The 18,396-nt window shown below is 41.6% G+C and overlaps 2 protein-coding genes across 3 annotated transcripts; one reads left to right on the top strand and one right to left on the bottom strand.

The window, feature by feature from the left end:
* Positions 1-6,324: 6,324 nt before the first annotated feature.
* LOC111672429 (ATP synthase F(1) complex catalytic subunit beta, mitochondrial) lies at positions 6,325-9,992 on the top strand. Its single transcript, XM_023429836.2, has 10 exons — positions 6,325-6,482; positions 7,358-7,531; positions 7,640-7,814; positions 8,047-8,168; positions 8,286-8,470; positions 8,574-8,732; positions 8,892-9,014; positions 9,110-9,322; positions 9,413-9,614; positions 9,712-9,992. The coding sequence occupies exons 1-10, from the start codon at positions 6,380-6,382 to the stop codon at positions 9,807-9,809; spliced, it is 1,554 nt and encodes a 517-aa protein (XP_023285604.1). The 5' UTR covers positions 6,325-6,379; the 3' UTR covers positions 9,810-9,992.
* A 4,008-nt stretch (positions 9,993-14,000) lies between these two features.
* On the bottom strand, positions 14,001-17,520 carry LOC111672462 (retinol dehydrogenase 7-like). Of its 2 annotated transcripts, XM_023429892.2 has the most exons (5): positions 17,368-17,520; positions 15,490-15,804; positions 14,586-14,844; positions 14,330-14,493; positions 14,001-14,243 (listed from the first exon to the last, which is right to left on the bottom strand). In XM_023429892.2, the coding sequence occupies exons 2-5, from the start codon at positions 15,800-15,802 to the stop codon at positions 14,020-14,022; spliced, it is 960 nt and encodes a 319-aa protein (XP_023285660.1). In that variant the 5' UTR covers positions 15,803-15,804; positions 17,368-17,520; the 3' UTR covers positions 14,001-14,019. The 2 variants fall into 2 exon arrangements, with proteins under 2 accessions (XP_023285660.1, XP_023285659.1); XM_023429891.2 differs by lacking the exon at positions 17,368-17,520 and having other exon boundaries at positions 15,490-15,883.
* Between the last annotated feature and the right edge of the window lie 876 nt (positions 17,521-18,396).

The following is an 18,396-nucleotide window of genomic DNA, read 5'->3' as shown; positions in this document are numbered from 1 at the left end:
CCACTTGGTAACAAGCTGTCAACACAACACTGATCGTGTTAAGAAAATATATTGATTATTTACACAGCAACATTAATATTCATTTAGATTCCTTTTAATATCCGACTCTTTAGCTGCTAAATGTTGAACGTTCACCAGCCGGCTGCTCACTTTGTCTCCCTGCTGTTTGGTACGGGGCAGAGAGAATAAAGTGAGTTGTTTTTTTGTTTGTTGCTAAAACAAATAAAGTTTTGGGCTGTGAAACCAAACAATGAGTTAAAAGAAGCGATAAAGCTCCATCAAGCCGCGGGGGATCTGTGATGATTCTCTGTGGATGCATCACTACAAGCGAAGCCGTTCACGCTACACATAATCATTTAATCCATTGTTGCTGTACAAATATCAATTATAGCTGCTTTAAAAGTACATATTATTTTTTGTGCCTCCAGAGGAATTGCCCTCAGAATAACCCAGAGAGCTGGAAAAATCGGGTGGGAGATTTATACCTCGAGGCAACACACCTTGCAGCGGCAGCATACCATGATTCACCTGTGAAAACAACCAGAGCAGTCATTTGTTATTTGTCTCTTAGTGTGATTTACTGTAATCACAGATCTCAAGGAGCCAGAAAGAAATAAAAGAAGTAAAGAAGTATGAAGGGTAGTGCCACTGTAGCATTTAAAGCTAAATACATATTCCATTCATTTCTGCCTGAAAAGGAGTTTGTCTTTTTTCACATTGGTGAATTGAATTCTTTCACATCAATCGTCCATTCATGTTGCTCTGATATCATAAAATGTTATTTATAAATCAGATTCTGTACAGTAACAGAAGAAGACGTCTGTTCTCTGGCAGAGGTCTCTTCAAAGCCGGATGTGAAAGGCTATAACGATGCACTTCCTCAGAATCAGCCCAGTTCTTTATTGAAACCCGGTGCGTGTCCCTTTCAGCACCAGAGAAAAGTCTCATAACTCCTTAATCTTATTATAATCCCTACAGTCCTGGATCAGAGGATGCTTAAAATCCCATGAGACTGTCTGCAACCATAAAGACTGGAGCTGGACTCACATACTGTAGCTCCACAACAGGGATGACGGAGTGTGTTTTCATTTCCTACTGTATTACTGAAAGCAAGGCGAGGCGAGCCGTCACTCAGGAATGCTTCCCCCTGAAAGATGGACCTCCTTAGATCTGGTTCAGCTCCCTCTCCCTCGTGCGGTGATCGAGCAAAGCGAGGGCATTTTTATTCTAATATTATGGCTGTTGGGGGGGGGGGGCTAGTCTGCAGTGAGAAATAGGAAAAAAACTGTCACTAAAGCTCCTACTTTAGATATTTCACGACTGAATGAAACCTGTGCAGCTCAGACACCTGTTTTGTTGCATAACTCACAAAATATGGCAAAACTAGGACACAGCATAGCACTGAATATCAATATGATATCCTTTATTCAAATGGAAAACCACAGAATTTCCAGGCACCGTCGCAGGAAGAAATCTTAGCGTCCTGAAAACCTAAATAAGGCAACAGCAAATCCACATTCCTCCTAATGACAATTTCTTTTTTATTCTGGTTCTTTCAGAGCATGAGTTTTGAAATAATGAGCCTACGTGTTCGACCTTACTGGATTTAAAAAGTGTACATTAATGTTGCTGAAAGGTTTTCTAAAAGAGAAAACGCTCCCCACAGTGTCTGTAAACGACCTGGCAATAAGGTGCATTCACCAAGCGTACGGGAATAAACAAGAGAAGATGGCCCCCGTCTAAAAGAGGGTGCAGACACCATCATTAAAGAGCATCAATAAAGAGCAGGGCCTGGCATTTTCTTTTTATTTAATGCCTCACATTTGAATTTTAATGAAAAAATAGTTTCCTTTTAAAAAAGGTGTGTGGCATGAAGAGAGGAGGGGGAGCAAGACAGAAGTGAGTCTCTCTTTTATGACACTGCGGAAGCCACCACTTAGCACTTTGATATGCGCCAACCCCCCCCAGGTATCTTTCCTGTGACATTTGGCTTAACAACTGTTTTTACAAGATAATGCATGTTCTTTAAACATATAGTTACAGCACTAAGGAGAACATGACTAACACCTGATATAAAGGGGAGCTGACAGCTACACCACAGAGCAGGGCAAAACTGAAAATAATCCTTATTGTGTAAGCACCACAAAGCCCCAGAGGAGAGTGTTACATTTGACTGTACCAGAAATATTTAGATAGAGTTGCATAAGTTGTCATTCTCAGATAAAATGCTTTGTTTGTCTGATACGTTTTTCATGCCAGCAGCTCTGTGGGGCTGGAGCCGCATGTTAGCATGTTCACGGCAACATCAACATGCTAACATGCGGCTCAAACATACTATGTTTTAATCGTGTTGGGAGGCTAACACTCGCTAATTATCACTAAAGGAGAAGTAGGGCTGAGGCTGATGGGAATGTCATTAGTCTGCAGGTTTTAAATTCTGCCCTGATGATTTTACTTTAGGGATGCTAATGTGCACATGTCAATGACATATTATTCCACAACATCCTGCAAAAATTCACCCAGAGCAATGGAAAAAGTCGTGTTCAATGCACGTATACTTCTTCCTGCTAACTATCCCACAATGCAAGTTTCTGCTTGCAGAAATCAGCAGTTGTGCGACCGTGTTGAAAGTGTTTGAAATCTCCATTTACTGCTCAGTATGGAGTGTGGGATAAGGTGAGTAGTAAATCAGTGAAAAAGGGAGTGATTTTAGCCACAGCCATCATCCTAATTTAGCATATTAGCATACTAACATTTTCTAATTAGCATCTGAGGTTGATGCGAATGACATAAGTTTTTGCAGGTATTTGGTCATAATATAAACTACTGGACAAATGCAAATTATATTATTATGTTAATATTCAAATCATTAGAGAAAACAGTCTGGACCAAAATTGGACGCTAATTGATAGTTAGAATAGTTGCAGAGACATTTCACTAAAACACAAAAATGTCAATCTCCTGTGGCGCGAGAGGAAGAGTCAAAATATAATTGCATGGGTTTCTCCATGCCATGAAATAATTGTTGATATTTCAGCCTGGACCAAAGTGGTGGACCGACTGAAAGACCGACATTTCTGCTCCGTCTGCAGCAGGAGAGGACCAGGGCTAAGAAGCATCTGCAGACGCCACTTTAACTGTGTAGCCACCACAATCTGTTTCAATCTGCTTCTATGAGCACATTCTCATCACCTATCAAGTCTTTGATTGATGATTTGATCTTATGGAAGGTCAAAGGTCGCCTGCTGTCATTACGTGATGAAGGAAGGCTTTGCATAACCCGACACAGAGACTGCACAGGTGGCGCTTTTGTTGTGGAAGATTCGCGAGGATTTGAAGAAAAACAAGAGAAGAGTTATTGTTGTGGGTTCAAATGCGGAGATTACTCCATGATGCGGGTCATCAAACTCTTCTAGTGACAGCTGTTTAAAATGGCAACAACATTGGCATCTAGTGCGTTGGCTCGTTTGAAGGAACATGTCGATTCTTGTATCACCTGTATCACTCCACACAATCACAGTGAGGAGTAACACATGGAAACTATTAGGGAAACAATGATCTCAACATTACATCACTTGCATCAGTTTAACGAGAAACTTTAAAATAGATTTTTGTTATTAAGGGACAGTCAGACTCCTGCCTATGCAGTACATATGTACCTGCAATAATCCACCAACACAAACCACAGTAGCCTAGCAACACAAAGTAATCTCAGCCATCACTCATCAGTCTTTACTTTAGGGCATGCACAGGATGCTTAATTCAAGTATGCGCTGTGTTTTCACAGACAAATACGGACTAGCAGAGTTGTATCTGCGCCTGCAGAGAGTCAGATAGTCATCTGCAGGTAGGAGTGTTTTCAAGCGTCGTTCAATCAGTCACAGTAATATCCAAAACAGTATGAGTGTTTCAAAAATACAGTCAATTGAAATCTGAAGGAATGCCACGACTGTGTGACATGATGCGAACAGTGAACTCAATAAACTCATTTTGACTGAACACGCTTTTCACCTGTGTAGTACTGCACATACCTGTGCTCTGTGTGGAGCGCCTACAGCAGGTAGCACTGAATATCTTAATCCTATGTAACATGTGTACTGTAATAAGGGGATGACCACTTTGACATTTAAAAAGGGGATTAGTGAACAGACACGCTAATTCTGACGCTTGCAGCTGACGCAGTGGATAGTTGGACTTTCTCAGCAGAAAACTAATACAAAGAGTTAATATGTGGATTTGGGAGAATATTTTGCTGACACAAGAATGTCTTACACACCAGATAAAAGTGTTTTTACAATGTTAAATAACCTCACACTCAGTTTAAAGGACCAAAACCTTGAAATATAAGACAATAGATTATCTGACCAGAAGTTTGTTTGTTCAAACTCAATGTAAAAAATACATCATTTATGTTATGCTTTTAACAGGCGCTTTGACAAACGGATGATTTAAGCCTCTCAAAATGAAAAAGCTCTACATATGTCACACACACAAACACACACACACACACGTGCAAACACTTGCACAAAACCTCCAGCTACACACTCTGTCTCTTTTGGTACAACAGCACCCTCTACTGCAGATATGGTGGACTCACTTCTCTAAGCTTACGATGCACACCTGTTCCACACAACATACTAATACTGCAGACAGTATAAAGACTCATAGTATACTGTTTTTTCCAATTAGTATCCAAGAGATGAATTAAATTTACTGTTTGTAGAAGCAGGAAAAGAATCCTAAAGCACAGGAGCAACAACACAAACATGTCTTTGCAAGGACGCCTCTCCAGGGAAACAGCATGTAAACCAAACCCTGGACCTTGCTCACTTAAATACAACACATCATTTATGGTTTTAATTACACCTCTGCTTTTCCTCCTTTGACATGTCTAAAATATCTGCCCTGTAAAAGGTCTGTTGTGTTTGTTTTTGTTCACCATTTCCTATGTGCATTGCATTTTGGGAGTGCACAAAGGAAAGCGTACATCATCAGCCTCCTCAAAAATCAAGATTTTATTAGTCTGTACACTGACTGTGACTAATCTTTACTTAGTAACTTTTTAGTATGAGTACACTATATGCCTAAAACTTTCTTATTAGTGAGTAGTTTGGATCTGGGGCACAGCTGATTATCTAGACCAGTGTTTTGTTTTTTTCAATTCAGCCCTATTTCTGTTCCTGTTCTTTTCCTTTCAGCTGTTCTGGTTTCCTCTCAGTCCCGACTAAACTGCCCAGAGGAGCTGAGTTTTACGCCTCCAATTTCATGTGACAGCTATAACTTTCTTTGCATATTAACATTTAATATACAAAACATATGATCACATTGCAAACTGCGATTATCAGCCGGTTTAGAGAGCTGGCTAAATTGGCTCAACATTAACAAAAAAAAAACATTAAATTGCTGCTCATGCATTAATGCATTGATAATAACAATAAAATAATAATGTAACAACAATATAACATTCAGAAAAGGGGCCATTCTATGTAATTAATACTTTACTTTTGATACTTTAGGTATATGCTTTGCTGGTAATTCTTACAAATATTTTATCATGTGATATTACTGCTTTGACTTATCTGAATACTTCCACAACTTTAAATAATTAAAATTAAGGGATGAGATATTTATTTGTTATACCAATCATCATTATTCAGATGTTTTCATTAGTCTTCCTAACACAGATCTATGACGTTTTATTTTATTGTATACTCAGCAATAAGCTTTAACTGCACTTTTCATAAATGCAGCACACTATGGATAAGTGAGTGTGCATGTTCGTGAGTGTCTGTGACTGTGTTTCCACCAGTCACCAGACAAGCTGTCAAGTCAGTGTTTAGCAGAGATAGACTGAGGTCAACTGTCATCTTATGTTGAGGTTAAATAATATAGCTGATTATGTCTTATTATTAAATACAATAACACTAAACACGAGCTGAATCCTCTAGTTTTCAGTCAGAATATGCAAATCATAACTGTGGACATTTTCTGCAGGTCCTTTGGAGAATGAGGGCAGTGCTAGTGACCCAGGAGTGCAGCAGAAAACTTTACTCCCCTTGACAAAGGACACTGTATACAAATGGAACAGTAACCTCTCTGCCAACCATGTAGATCTGAACCACTGATTTAAATGAATGAATGAATGAATGAATGAACTTATAACATGGGTAACATTTGCTTTCGACTGTCATTCACCATTCACACTCACTGTCAAATAGGCCAGTCCTGTGGAGGGCAGAATGTCAGCTGGATGGGTTTAACGTCTGCGCATGCGCAGTAGGCCCTGGTTACGTTGCACGCAAGCGCAGTTCGCCTCAGCGGTAATTCATTATAAAGCCGCAAGTTCCTCTGTCTCTTTCCACCTTCAGCCATTTTGACCATGTTAGGAGCTGTGGGACGCTGCTGCACCGGGGCTCTGCAGGCTCTCAAGCCTGGGGTCCAGCCCCTGAAGGCTCTTGTTGGATCCCCAGCCGTCCTTTCACGTAAGTCCTATATGCTTGTTGTTTTTTTTTCCAGCGAAACTGTGTTAGGAAAAGACGCTTTTCAGCACTTGTCAGAAGAGGGCAGGGACAATGCTAACGCTAGCTGCTGCTAGCAACACGCTGGCTCGCACTGCCGTAGGAGTAGCAGGCCGGAATGTGGAAATGTCAAATTTGAGATGTATTGGAATAATTCCAAAATATTATAATTGTACACACGACTATATATGCTCATATTGACAGATGTCATGCAACAGTTAATGATCAGGCTGTGATTTTCTTGTGTTAGATGCAATGACCTTTGTGTAATGACATGAGGCGGTGCACAGCCCGCTAACTTAGCATTAACATTACGTGTTGCTTTCAGCACAGTAATGCTATTAGCTAAGCAAGGTTATAAAGTCGTATTAGCCCACAGAAGCATTGAAGTAATTTTGCAACAGAGAAAGAACCATAGAGGTAATAAGCTATTAACAAACTTGCCATTGAATGTCCTGCGTCTGTCGTTAACGGTAGCAACATTAGCAACGTTAGCTTCAAGTACACTTCATTCATCTGTCAGTCCTTCGCGTTAACGTTAGCTAGCCTGGCTTATTGGGGTTGTATTTATATTTAACACACATATGCAGGTTGTTTTGTATTGATCAGTTATTACAGTTGTTTTAAAGCTGATTCATCATAGATTGGCCGACAACGATCACTTTGACATTGAGACACAGCGGCCAGACACGCAGTTATTGAGCTGTCCTATCCGGGGCTTACACCGAACATGGTGGCGGCCTTAGACACAAATAAACAACGCCAGTGACATTAAGGTCACGACTGCAGCACACACATGACGCAGCTAAATACAAACATTGTCTTAACTTGCTTTACAGGCAGAGACTATGTCGCACCTGCCGCCGCTGCCAGCGTCGCCAACGGGCGTATTGTGGCTGTCATCGGTGCCGTCGTCGACGTCCAGTTCGACGAGGGCCTTCCTCCCATCCTCAACGCTCTGGAAGTCTCCGGCCGCGAGTCCAGGCTAGTCCTGGAGGTGGCACAGCATCTTGGTGAGCTGCCTGGAGTGTAGCCTTGAGTCCTGAACCCCTACGAGGAGACAAAGACATTCAATTAATTGTCACACTAGGAAATTAATGTGAATGGTGTTCTGTGTCTAGGGGAGAACACAGTGCGTACCATTGCTATGGATGGTACTGAAGGTCTGGTCCGTGGACAGAAAGTGCTGGACACCGGTGCCCCCATCAGAATCCCAGTGGGTCCCGAAACCCTGGGCAGGATTATGAATGTCATTGGTGAGCCCATCGACGAGAGGGGTCCCATCACCACCAAACAGTGAGTCCACTTTAAAAATAACAGAACGCATCACATTTATTTAGTGACTTTTTCACAAAAATAAAACAAAATTAAAATCTACAAGTGACAGTAGCATTTGTATTGCTGCTAATAATAATAATAATAATAATAATAATAATAATAATAACAAGTGGCAATGAGTTAGATTTAAAATGTCTGCAAAAGAGTTATGCTCTTTGATAGATAACTGGAAACTGTTGTCTTCCCTCAGGACTGCACCCATCCACGCTGAGGCCCCTGAATTCACTGACATGAGTGTGGAGCAGGAGATTCTGGTCACTGGCATTAAGGTTGTGGACCTGCTGGCTCCCTACGCCAAGGGAGGCAAGATTGGTATGTGCAACAACAACAAAAAAAGCTTACATGTTGTAGTGGCAGGATAGACCGTTTCCATACAAGCCACTTTGTAATATTACAAAACTAATCTTGCATTTCTCCTTTTATTCACAGGTCTGTTCGGTGGTGCTGGTGTCGGCAAGACTGTATTGATCATGGAGCTGATCAACAACGTGGCTAAGGCCCATGGTGGTTACTCTGTGTTTGCCGGTGTGGGAGAGCGTACCCGTGAGGGAAACGACTTGTACCATGAAATGATTGAGTCTGGTGTCATCAACCTGAAGGACACCACCTCAAAGGTGGGGATTGTGGAAAGCCACTCAATAATTAGAGCTTATGAAAACTGAAGCATAGAATAGACGTGAATACCAATCACTGACCTCAGTCCTTGTCCCCCGTTAGGTGGCGCTGGTGTACGGACAGATGAACGAGCCCCCCGGTGCCCGTGCCCGAGTGGCTCTGACTGGACTGACAGTGGCTGAGTACTTCCGTGACCAGGAGGGTCAGGATGTGCTGCTTTTCATCGACAACATCTTCCGCTTCACACAGGCTGGCTCTGAGGTCTGTGTAATTTGAGGATATACATTTATAATTGTGGTTTAAAATAAGGTTATAGTTCATAATTTTGAAAGATGATACACACATTTTGCAGCCAAATCTAAACCTCAAGTTTGGCTTCAAATGTTAACGAACATGCTTGATACTGATTTTATCTCTCAGGTGTCTGCCCTGCTGGGTCGTATCCCCTCTGCTGTGGGTTATCAGCCCACTCTGGCCACTGACATGGGTACCATGCAGGAGAGAATCACCACCACCAAGAAGGGCTCAATCACATCTGTGCAGGTAAAAGGTTACCTCAAGGAGGATGACTGACTTCATGTTCTGGTGATAGATTAAAATATACTTCAGGCTGACCAAGTCTCAATTCTCTCCACCAGGCCATCTATGTGCCCGCTGACGATTTGACTGACCCCGCCCCCGCCACCACCTTCGCTCACTTGGATGCCACCACTGTGTTGTCCCGTGCCATCGCTGAGCTGGGTATCTACCCTGCTGTCGACCCCTTGGACTCAACCTCCCGTATCATGGACCCCAACATCGTCGGATCTGAGCACTACGACGTCGCCCGTGGTGTGCAGAAAATCCTCCAGGTTTGGGACTTGATTGTTTTTACTTCCTCAAACCTGTATTCTTGATTTTTTGACAGTAGCACTAAAACATTTGGACACTTCCTCCTGTAGGACTACAAATCTCTGCAGGATATCATTGCCATCCTGGGTATGGATGAGTTGTCTGAGGAGGACAAGCTGACTGTGGCCCGCGCCCGCAAGATCCAGCGTTTCCTGTCCCAGCCCTTCCAGGTGGCCGAGGTTTTCACTGGCCACATGGGCAAGCTGGTGCCCCTCAAAGAGACCATCAAGGGCTTCAAGAGCATCCTGGGTGGTAAGTGTGCCACATTTTTAGCTTGTGCTGGTGACCCTAGCCTCATTTTGAAATGTATTTAATATTAATTCTGTCTTTCATACCTGTTTCCCTTTAGGTGAGTACGATCCTCTGCCCGAGCAGGCTTTCTACATGGTCGGCCCCATCGAGGAAGTTGTTCAGAAGGCCGAGAAGCTGGCTGAGGAGCACTCATAAACATCTAATCAATCTCAGTTCTGTGGAGAAGAAAATCAAAGAGAGGGGGGGTCCTTTGGTTAAGGAGCACTTGGTTTGTAAAACATGTCAAAAATGCAAATGTACCTGTCCTGTCATCCTGAAAGAAAGTTCTATTTAATGTTTCCAATGAAAGATGGAATAAAACACTGTCTTTACACAAAACTTGTCAACTGTATATTTCCTATTATAGGCTTTCATATGTTGTAGTTGAGAATTTTGTTCCTAATGGGAAGTTTCATGAAATGGCTGTCCTCATCTACTCTGACCACAAGATGGTGTTCTTGAGCCATGTAAAGCTACTTGAACTGTGTTGCAGCTTGTCACATACTGAAATAAAACGGCGGACAAACAATATTGCGTGTCTGTTTCAAACTGAAGGTCAAAGTTTGTACAACACTAGAGGGAACACAGTGAGGAAATAACTTATATTTGGTTTAGATTTCTAATCCTATACTTAATCAAAACCCTCAAATCTGTGATTGAACGGCAGTGTGCATCAGAATGATTTAATTACAAAGATCATTTAGTGCCCAATAGTACATAATAAACATAATTACTCCAACTGACAATTTTATGAATGTGACAGAAACTGATGAACCAATTATTAATTTAAGTGCATTAAATTTGTCCATTATGAAAGTGTAAGCTTGTTGACGGGAGGAGAGAGCACTGGAAAACTACTCAAGTAAAAGTACTGTTGCTTAAAAGAAGTTTTACTCGAAGTAAAATTAAAGTGTACTCAGATAAAACTAAGTCATTTAAAATGTAGTAAATGTTACTGCATTCTTCTCCCCCACTGCCATTAATCTGAGCTGCAAATATGTGCGAGCTGCTGGACAATTGAATTTCCCAAGAGGATGAATAAATTGTCAGTTTATCTATCTATTTATCTAGGCTGAAGAGGAGGGGTTAAATATGGTGACAATGATGATTAGATAATAAAACTGTTAAATTAAAGAACATGTTTAGGCTACAGACACATGCAGGTTGTTGTTCCAGGTGAGAACTGCACAGAAGGCAATCAGTGAATCCCAGTGAGGCACTTTGAAGCCTGTATACACAGTTTACTCGGTGCATCTAACTAAAATTAATGCAGTTTCATATAACTCCTGAAATAATTCTTCCCTTAAAATGTTAAGGTTGTATTAAAATTGTTGTAGAGAGTTGTGTCTGTTATTTAGGCTACTTTCATTGATATAAATGGGACAATATAATAGATAATAGAAACACCAGGACACTACGGCGGGAAATGAAACAGCTGCTATTTCTCATAGAATTAACAACAGAATAAAGCAGCAGAAAATGCAGAGATGTATTTAAACATAAACTCCACAGCAGCTGCAGCCGGTAAACACAAGACAAAACTCTGCGTTGCTCGGCAACACTTTACTTGTTGATGCTGCGCGGTGAGTCATCAGTCATGTATTGTATTCACCTGTGCTGACGTCACTCTACGAACCACGAAGCTCCTCCACAATCCGCTCCACAGCCGTGACTTCTCTGCTCGAAGTGAACGTTGAAATCACGGCAGAAAGACCCGCCGTCAGTGTTTTAGCTTTTAGCCGTTAGCCAGACCCAGCATGCACCTGTTGGTCACGCAACATGGCAGGTGTGTTTAATTTGGGACAATTGACGTGCTCGCCGGGCGGTACAGCCAATCAGCAGCTTCTTGTCTGCTGCAGCTACTTATTTGACTCATTTCATTAGTCACAAGCCACAAAGGCCGAATTGAAATGAGCCGATCTGGTATGAATTTGACTGTGCGTCATTAGATGTGCCCGCCGTTGCGTCATTGCCTAGCAACCTTGATAACGTGTAACTTTTTCCACCAAAAAAACTTGTGGTTTTAACAGTTGTGCCGTTAGGTGTCGAACTTGGCCAAAACCCAATATTTACATTTAAAAGTGGCTCTCTGGAGGTGCTTGCTTTCATTACCTGCGCGCAATGAATCTTGGGATAGGTTGAAGCCTGCGTTTGTCGGCCGCACAGCTCTGGCCTGGTCGCGTCCCTGTGACGCAATGCGGCCGCTATACTTCAGCTTCCTAGCTACTGCAGCTAGCAGCAGTACTGAAAGTGTCTGCTACGGTTCAAAAAAGGACAACGCAATCCTCTAACCAAAACAGTTAATTTAAAAGAAAAACTTATAAACTAGCAAATAAATTATTTGTGTAATCATGTAAACTATTGGTCTCCTTTTTTGCCTATGTGCTGGTGACAGAGCAACTGTGGTCAAAGGTTAAGATCACCATCAAAAACACTTTCTCAAGCCATTTCTCAAGACTTCACACAGTAATGACTATTTCACACAAATAGTGTATATGACATTGGATAAACAGGGATGTAACCTGAAACTAGTAGGCTACACCTGGCAGAGGGACATAACCACAAGGTGGTAATTCTAGTTTGACAAACTATCCCTTTTGTTTACAATTCCCTCCGCTTTCTCACTGATGAGACTTTTGCCCACACAGTCAGCTTCATGGTTAATTTGTTTGCCAGTGCGGCGTTGATTGAACAATAAGGGGAGAAATGAAGTGAAAGGGGCCAGCAACTCCACCGGGGGACACACTCCAGGATACACCATTTCTAACCCTAGATGTAAAAAGGATACCAGGACATAGGCTCGTTACTGAAAAGGCAGATACGTGTTTTTAGAAACAATATATTTTATTAGAACCAAATATAAAATAGCAGGGACTGGAACTGCTGGAAAAGGAAATATTTTAACAAAATGAAATCACTACAAACATAAGGAATAAAACTTGTGTATAGAAGTGTTGTACAAGATCAGTGCAACACAGACTAAGCAAAATAAGACAAGAAAAGTGAGGTGAGGCCACTTGTGGAGAGGTAAATTACCCAGTGGTGCTACTACTTACTCACCTCAGGTGCAACACAACAAACCTCACTGCAAACGTAATCAAAAAACACTGCCTGTAATCACATGCACAAAGTGTGGGGACCTCACCCAGGGTGTCTTGCCTCCCAACTATGCAGCACTCAGCTACACTGCAAAACAAAAGCTAATGCAAAACAATTTATCACAAGTTAATAAACTAAACAACCAAATCACCAACAAACAACCCAGGTGACCAAACAAACAAAAACCAATACAGCAAAGTTAACCATAAGACCAAACAAAGTATGTAGAACTAATGCAAAACAACAGCAGGTGAACCACCTCTGGTACGGGGCAGGAAGAGCTCGCTCTGGGTGGACAGGTCAACAACCGTTTAGGGGGCACAGCTGCAGCCACTGATACCAGCCACAACTGACAGGAACCAGCAAGAGGCTAAACAAAAGCCAGCAGGTGCCCTTTATAACCTGGCCCTGATGAGGAGGCCAACTGGAGGAGGAGTCATCCCAGGGCTGCGTTCACAAACCCTACACTACCTGAAAGCATTCCCCACTACAACAGTTTGAAGTTACATTTTTAAATATCAAAATGTTTGATGTTTATTCATATTAGCACAAATCTGATTCCAAACCACAGCAGGCAAGACAAAATATTAAGGACTTTTTTTTTTTTTATACCTTTAAGGAATTTAAATTCAATGCTTTCTAAGACGTTTCGAGACCTGCAGATGGTCTGCGCTGAGTCAGGACTTTAAAAACTACTGTGTAACATCACTGGTTAAATTAAGGCACTCAGACAGATAAGCTGTGAGAAACTGCACTGAATAGAAAAAAAAGGTGGTTATTTTTAAACCAGTGTAATTTTATCAGCAAACATTCAAAGTTTCAAAGACAGAGTCTGTTTAGCCTGTGTCTGATGATTGGGTCATGGGTCGAGTTTTGCAGGTGTGTGACCTCACAGCTCTGTATCTTTGCTTCTCACATACTCCTTATTATTACTGCACAGTGCTACAATGACTAGTTTCTATTTCAAGTTGAATTTCGACAAATAGCACAAAACGTGTGCTTTGTGAAGAAGTCTGTTTCTTTATTGCTCTTCCTTAACCTTTCACACACACCTATCACCCAGGACATTAGACTGAACAAAGCTCTATCTGCCTGGAGATAAGGTGGCCTTGAAAATGACAATAATTTATCAGCCTGTGAGGGAAACTATTCAGAGGAGGGATACACTTCATTATGTGTCATGTTGGCTACGAAAAGTGCTTCAGTCATACAATTATATACAATAGAAGAGTCTAAAATGTGCACACATGAATATAAAAAACACATTTTATTGTATCTGCCTGGCAATAGGAACGGCTTCCATAGTCATGATGTAATCAGAGAGGCGGCTCGGCATGTATGACAGCGGCAGCCAGAAGAGCTTGGCGTCCCAGCCGGGGGAGTATCGGGTGCGGGGCCTGACGGCGGACACAGCGTGCTCCATGCAGCTGACCACCTTCATCAGATCGGCATCGCTGATCTTGGCAACTTTGTTTGTCAGCACGTCCATTACTAGGAAGGGGAAAAAGAGTGGAATAAATTAAAAGATGAATTAAAAATAAATGCATAACTGAAGAAAAGAGATGATCCAGACTTACCCTTTTGTAGATACTCAGGTCCATAGTCATCTCTGAGCTCCTGGGGCATCTTCTCCCACAGCGTCTTGATACTCTTGCTGAGGATACCAGCGTCCGTCACGTTTGTTTTGAAGAAGCCTGGCTCAATGCACAGGACTCTGACCCCGAAAGGTACCATATTTAACCTTAAGAAAACATTTCATGTTGTCAGCGCTTGGCTATGAAATCTCTGCTTAACATACCGACAAGTATTTCATCATGTGAGTTAATGTTTCACCTGAGGCTGTCGTTGAACGCCTCCACGCCGTACTTAGAGACAGTGTACGGGCCTCCGGTGGGACTGATCCTCCCAAACACACTCGCCACATTCACCACTCTTCCTCTGGCTTTCTTAATCAGCGGCAGGACGCTCAGGGTCACGGCAATCACCCCGTTCAGGTTCACGTCCATCATGGACGTGTAGTCGTCGATCGTCAGCCAATCGCACGGGGCAGACGGGACGGCCACGCCTGCGTTGTTCACCACTGCCCATAAACCTGGGAGGATCGAGCAGAGGAAAACCAGTCGTTCAAAACTGGTTCTGTTGACCAGAACCAAGAGGAGACAGCTCATTAGTCCAGTTTCAGCTTCCTGTTACATATAGAACATTTAGATTTTAAGCTCCTCCTTATACACAAAGGCCTTAATGGGCGAGAACAAGCTACATTACTGACTCCATTATTGACTATATTCATCCAGGAACACTGAGATCATCTGCTGCTGCTTTACTGAAGGTTCCCAGCAGCAGCCGGAGGAAAACTGGGGATGCAGCCCAAAGCTGGGGAGCACACGACCTTTAGATATCAGAGATATCAGAGAAGTCAATATTCATTGATTGTTTTATTATTTTACATTAATGTTTTGAACATGTTTTACTGTCTTTTCATGTGAAGCACTTGGTGCATGTCATGTCTCTGTTGTAAAGCACGTTGTGTTGCATTTCTTGTATGAAAGGTGCAATACAAATAAAGCTTAATATATTTCAAGCTCCTCCACACCTGACTCACCTCCTGATGCAGGAAATTCAAGGCATGTTAATACACGCTGAATACATTTCAGAAGGTCTAAACATGGAGGAGATTAAAAGTAAACAGCTGCTTTATCCTATTTTCATGACAGCACATGCAATGGTTGTGACTCACCACGCTGCCCCACTTCGTCCTTGATCATCGCGGCCACTTTGGCAATGCTGTCCTTAGACCTGACATCCAGGTGTGTTGTGATCAGGCTGCGGGAGCAGGACTTCTTCAGGTCCTCCTCTCCCTTCTCGGTGAAACAGGCGGCGATCACCCTGAAACCCTTCTTGTCCAGATGGCGTGCCAGGAGGTTGCCGAAGCCCGAGTCGCAGCCCGTGATGTAGACATACTTGCTGCCCTTGTCGGAAACTCTGGGCAACTCCCTGACCCAGCGGTACAGGTAGAAGAACACAACCAGCCCCAGGAGGTACAGATACATGACTGCAGGAGCAGAGATGCAGAACTGTTAGCTGCTGGATCTGAGCAGCACTGAGCTGAGGCAGCCAGTATGTGGCAATATATTGTTGTGCAAGGTGGTGATACAGAAAGTCGTCACTGTGCTGCAGGTCAGAACAGTTCTGAGGAATTTGCACTTTGATCATTTCCACTTTATACTTGTATCCTCCGACATTTCTTTTTTTTTATCTTTTATACTTCCTCTGCTTATCAAATTATATTCAGATTTAACTATCAACATCATATAAAATGGTTAAAAGTAGCTCCACCTCATTAAACATAATAGTATAATAACACTAACACATTAATGCATCAATATTAAAAATCCAATAACGTTAATGATGCAAAATGAAGAATTTGTATTTTAATTTGGATACAAATACATTTTTTATGTGTCCTTTCAAAATAAGAGCTCATACGTGCTTCTATCTCTACATTTCACACATTAAAACTCATAGTTGACTTGCTGCTTCTGTGAAAGTATCTTTTTTCTTTGGAAATGTTGGATTTTTACACCACTACACTTAAAAGACAAATATTGGACCAATGATTCCACTACATTTCTATGAAGCAGAGCTTTTACTCAGCAGAATTAATTTTATTTTATTTTCTAAAATGTCATCACAGCCAACTCCTACTGTGTCAGTCATGAACAGCTCGGTTTAAACCTGGCACTGTCCAAACCACAGCTACTTTAAATAAAAATGAGGAAGAAGATTCTTCACCAGAGACCATGATCTAATCTGAAGTCCATGTCTGAAATATTAGAAATAAAGAAAGACTTTCTGCTGAGTTTAGAAAGTGGAGGTATGCAATGTTTGTCTGATTCCAGATCTACTTTTAGTCAGACAGCTTGCGGCAGTTGTCCGTCCTTCTGTTGATTCAATTAACTTTTTGTGGCCATGTCCTCAGGCGCAGAATATTCTACCAGCTCTTTAATTCTACCGGTTCTGCAAGTCATTCAATGGTTGTTTCATTAGTTGCTGTAAATGTGGAATAATACGTGTTGACATAAGAAAATTACTTTTGAGTAATTATTTTTCTTAATCAAATGCTGCAGTACTTTAACTTCTGCACCTTCCACTTGTATTGGAGGAATATTTGACCTTGACTCCAGTAATAAAGTTGTGCACTTTGTCAACCTCTGATTTAAAGTAACTTCTATATGAAGTTAAATTAAGAGATGTCGCGTCATTAATGATTAATTCAACTCCTCCACTAGCTTCATTTGTTGTTGCCTTATTACACAACTCCACACAGATATTATTGGCAGTGATTTCAAAGTGCAGTGATCCACAGTTTGTTCAATCGATTAACACACACAACAAAGTTTCTGGTTTTCTAACGGTTTACACTCTTTATCTATAACCTGTATTCACTCCAGCTTATATTTCTTCTGTTGTTGAAGGGTTGCAGAGAAATGTACATGTGGACGAAAAGTTAAACAGCAATCGCACCTATTGTTACCAAATCAAACAGCTAATTATGAACATTTATCAACATAATTATGTTAATTAAGAAAACTCCCGAAGCCCCTGAACCTCCTACCTGTCGTGCAGGAGTCTTCCTCGACTTTCTCTGGTGATCTGACGGTTTCAAAGCGCAGAGTTCAGACACCGCCCCTCATCAGCATATAAGTGAAACCACATGTTCAGCGGGAAACTGGTTCCACATACACAGGATGTTGATGACAGATCTGCTTCTAAATAAACAAAGGCAGTTACAGTCACATTCAGTGGAGGGTAAACATTTAAAACAAGAATATAATAGAAAGAAGAAACATCAAACTTAAAGGTCCCATATTGTTTAAAAGGTATTTAATGCTGTTGTAGTTTTGGAATTAGAGATTGGGAATCTGCAAACCCTTGTTTGGCTCCAGTGGTTTAATCCTCAAGGTCTCCATGATTATCCAGCCATATGATAACAGATCCACAGAAAACCTCCCTCGCTTGTTATATCTGTTTCCTCTCTTCCTCGAGCGCATCATTAAACATCCTGCTTCTGTTCATCAACACAGGATGTGAAAAATCCCTAAATAATACCCACAGAAGCCCCACACTGTATAAACTGTTTGGTCATCAGTGTCTGTTTACATTTTTACCACAAGGTGGCAGCAGTGTTGTTTGGCGATTCACTTCCTGTTGTCCACATGCTGACTTTACCAACTCCAAATCCTGGACATGTGAATCTATTTTTGATGTTTTAGTACTTGTCATTCACACAGCGCTGCTAAACAAAATAATATAACAAAACAGACCTACAGACAATTCACACTCAGATGTTAATGCAACTTTCCAACTGCTTAATGTTCCAGTAACTACCTGATAAATTCAATTTTTCTGTGAATGGCCCATTCATCACCTTGAATAAAGATGTCATTAACCTCATCCTGGACTTTTCACATGATGATAAACACTGAAATTATGGCTATGATGAGTTCAGTGTAAATCACCCACACCATTTCTTAAAGCTACAGTGTGGAACTTTTGTCTCCGCCCTCAGGCAGTGACAGTAATTACACAAACAGCGAGTAAAAGCCACATCAATGGTAATCAGTGTTCGTCCTCGCCATCGATG

Source organism: Seriola lalandi, unplaced genomic scaffold (genome assembly GCF_002814215.2).
Source record: "Seriola lalandi dorsalis isolate HSWRI2012SDOR001 ecotype SW California unplaced genomic scaffold, Sedor1 jcf7180002054899, whole genome shotgun sequence".
In the NCBI taxonomy this organism is placed as follows: domain Eukaryota; kingdom Metazoa; phylum Chordata; class Actinopteri; order Carangiformes; family Carangidae; genus Seriola; species Seriola lalandi.
Note: the sequence above shows the minus strand (reverse complement) of the source record. Positions and strands in the feature narration are given on the sequence as shown.

Excerpts from the sequence above, each read along its gene's own strand:
- LOC111672429 (XM_023429836.2), top strand. The coding sequence starts at position 6,380 with ATGTTAGGAGCTGTGGGACGCTGCTGCACCGGGGCTCTGCAGGCTCTC. Across the intron at positions 7,532-7,639 it reads GGAGGTGGCACAGCATCTTG|GGGAGAACACAGTGCGTACC; the intron begins GTGAGCTGCCTG and ends TTCTGTGTCTAG. Across the intron at positions 7,815-8,046 it reads GGTCCCATCACCACCAAACA|GACTGCACCCATCCACGCTG; the intron begins GTGAGTCCACTT and ends GTCTTCCCTCAG.
- LOC111672462 (XM_023429892.2), bottom strand. The coding sequence starts at position 15,802 with ATGTATCTGTACCTCCTGGGGCTGGTTGTGTTCTTCTACCTGTACCGC. Across the intron at positions 14,494-14,585 it reads GCGTTCAACGACAGCCTCAG|GTTAAATATGGTACCTTTCG; the intron begins GTGAAACATTAA and ends TGTTTTCTTAAG. Across the intron at positions 14,244-14,329 it reads ACCTGAGTATCTACAAAAGG|TAATGGACGTGCTGACAAAC; the intron begins GTAAGTCTGGAT and ends TCCCCTTCCTAG.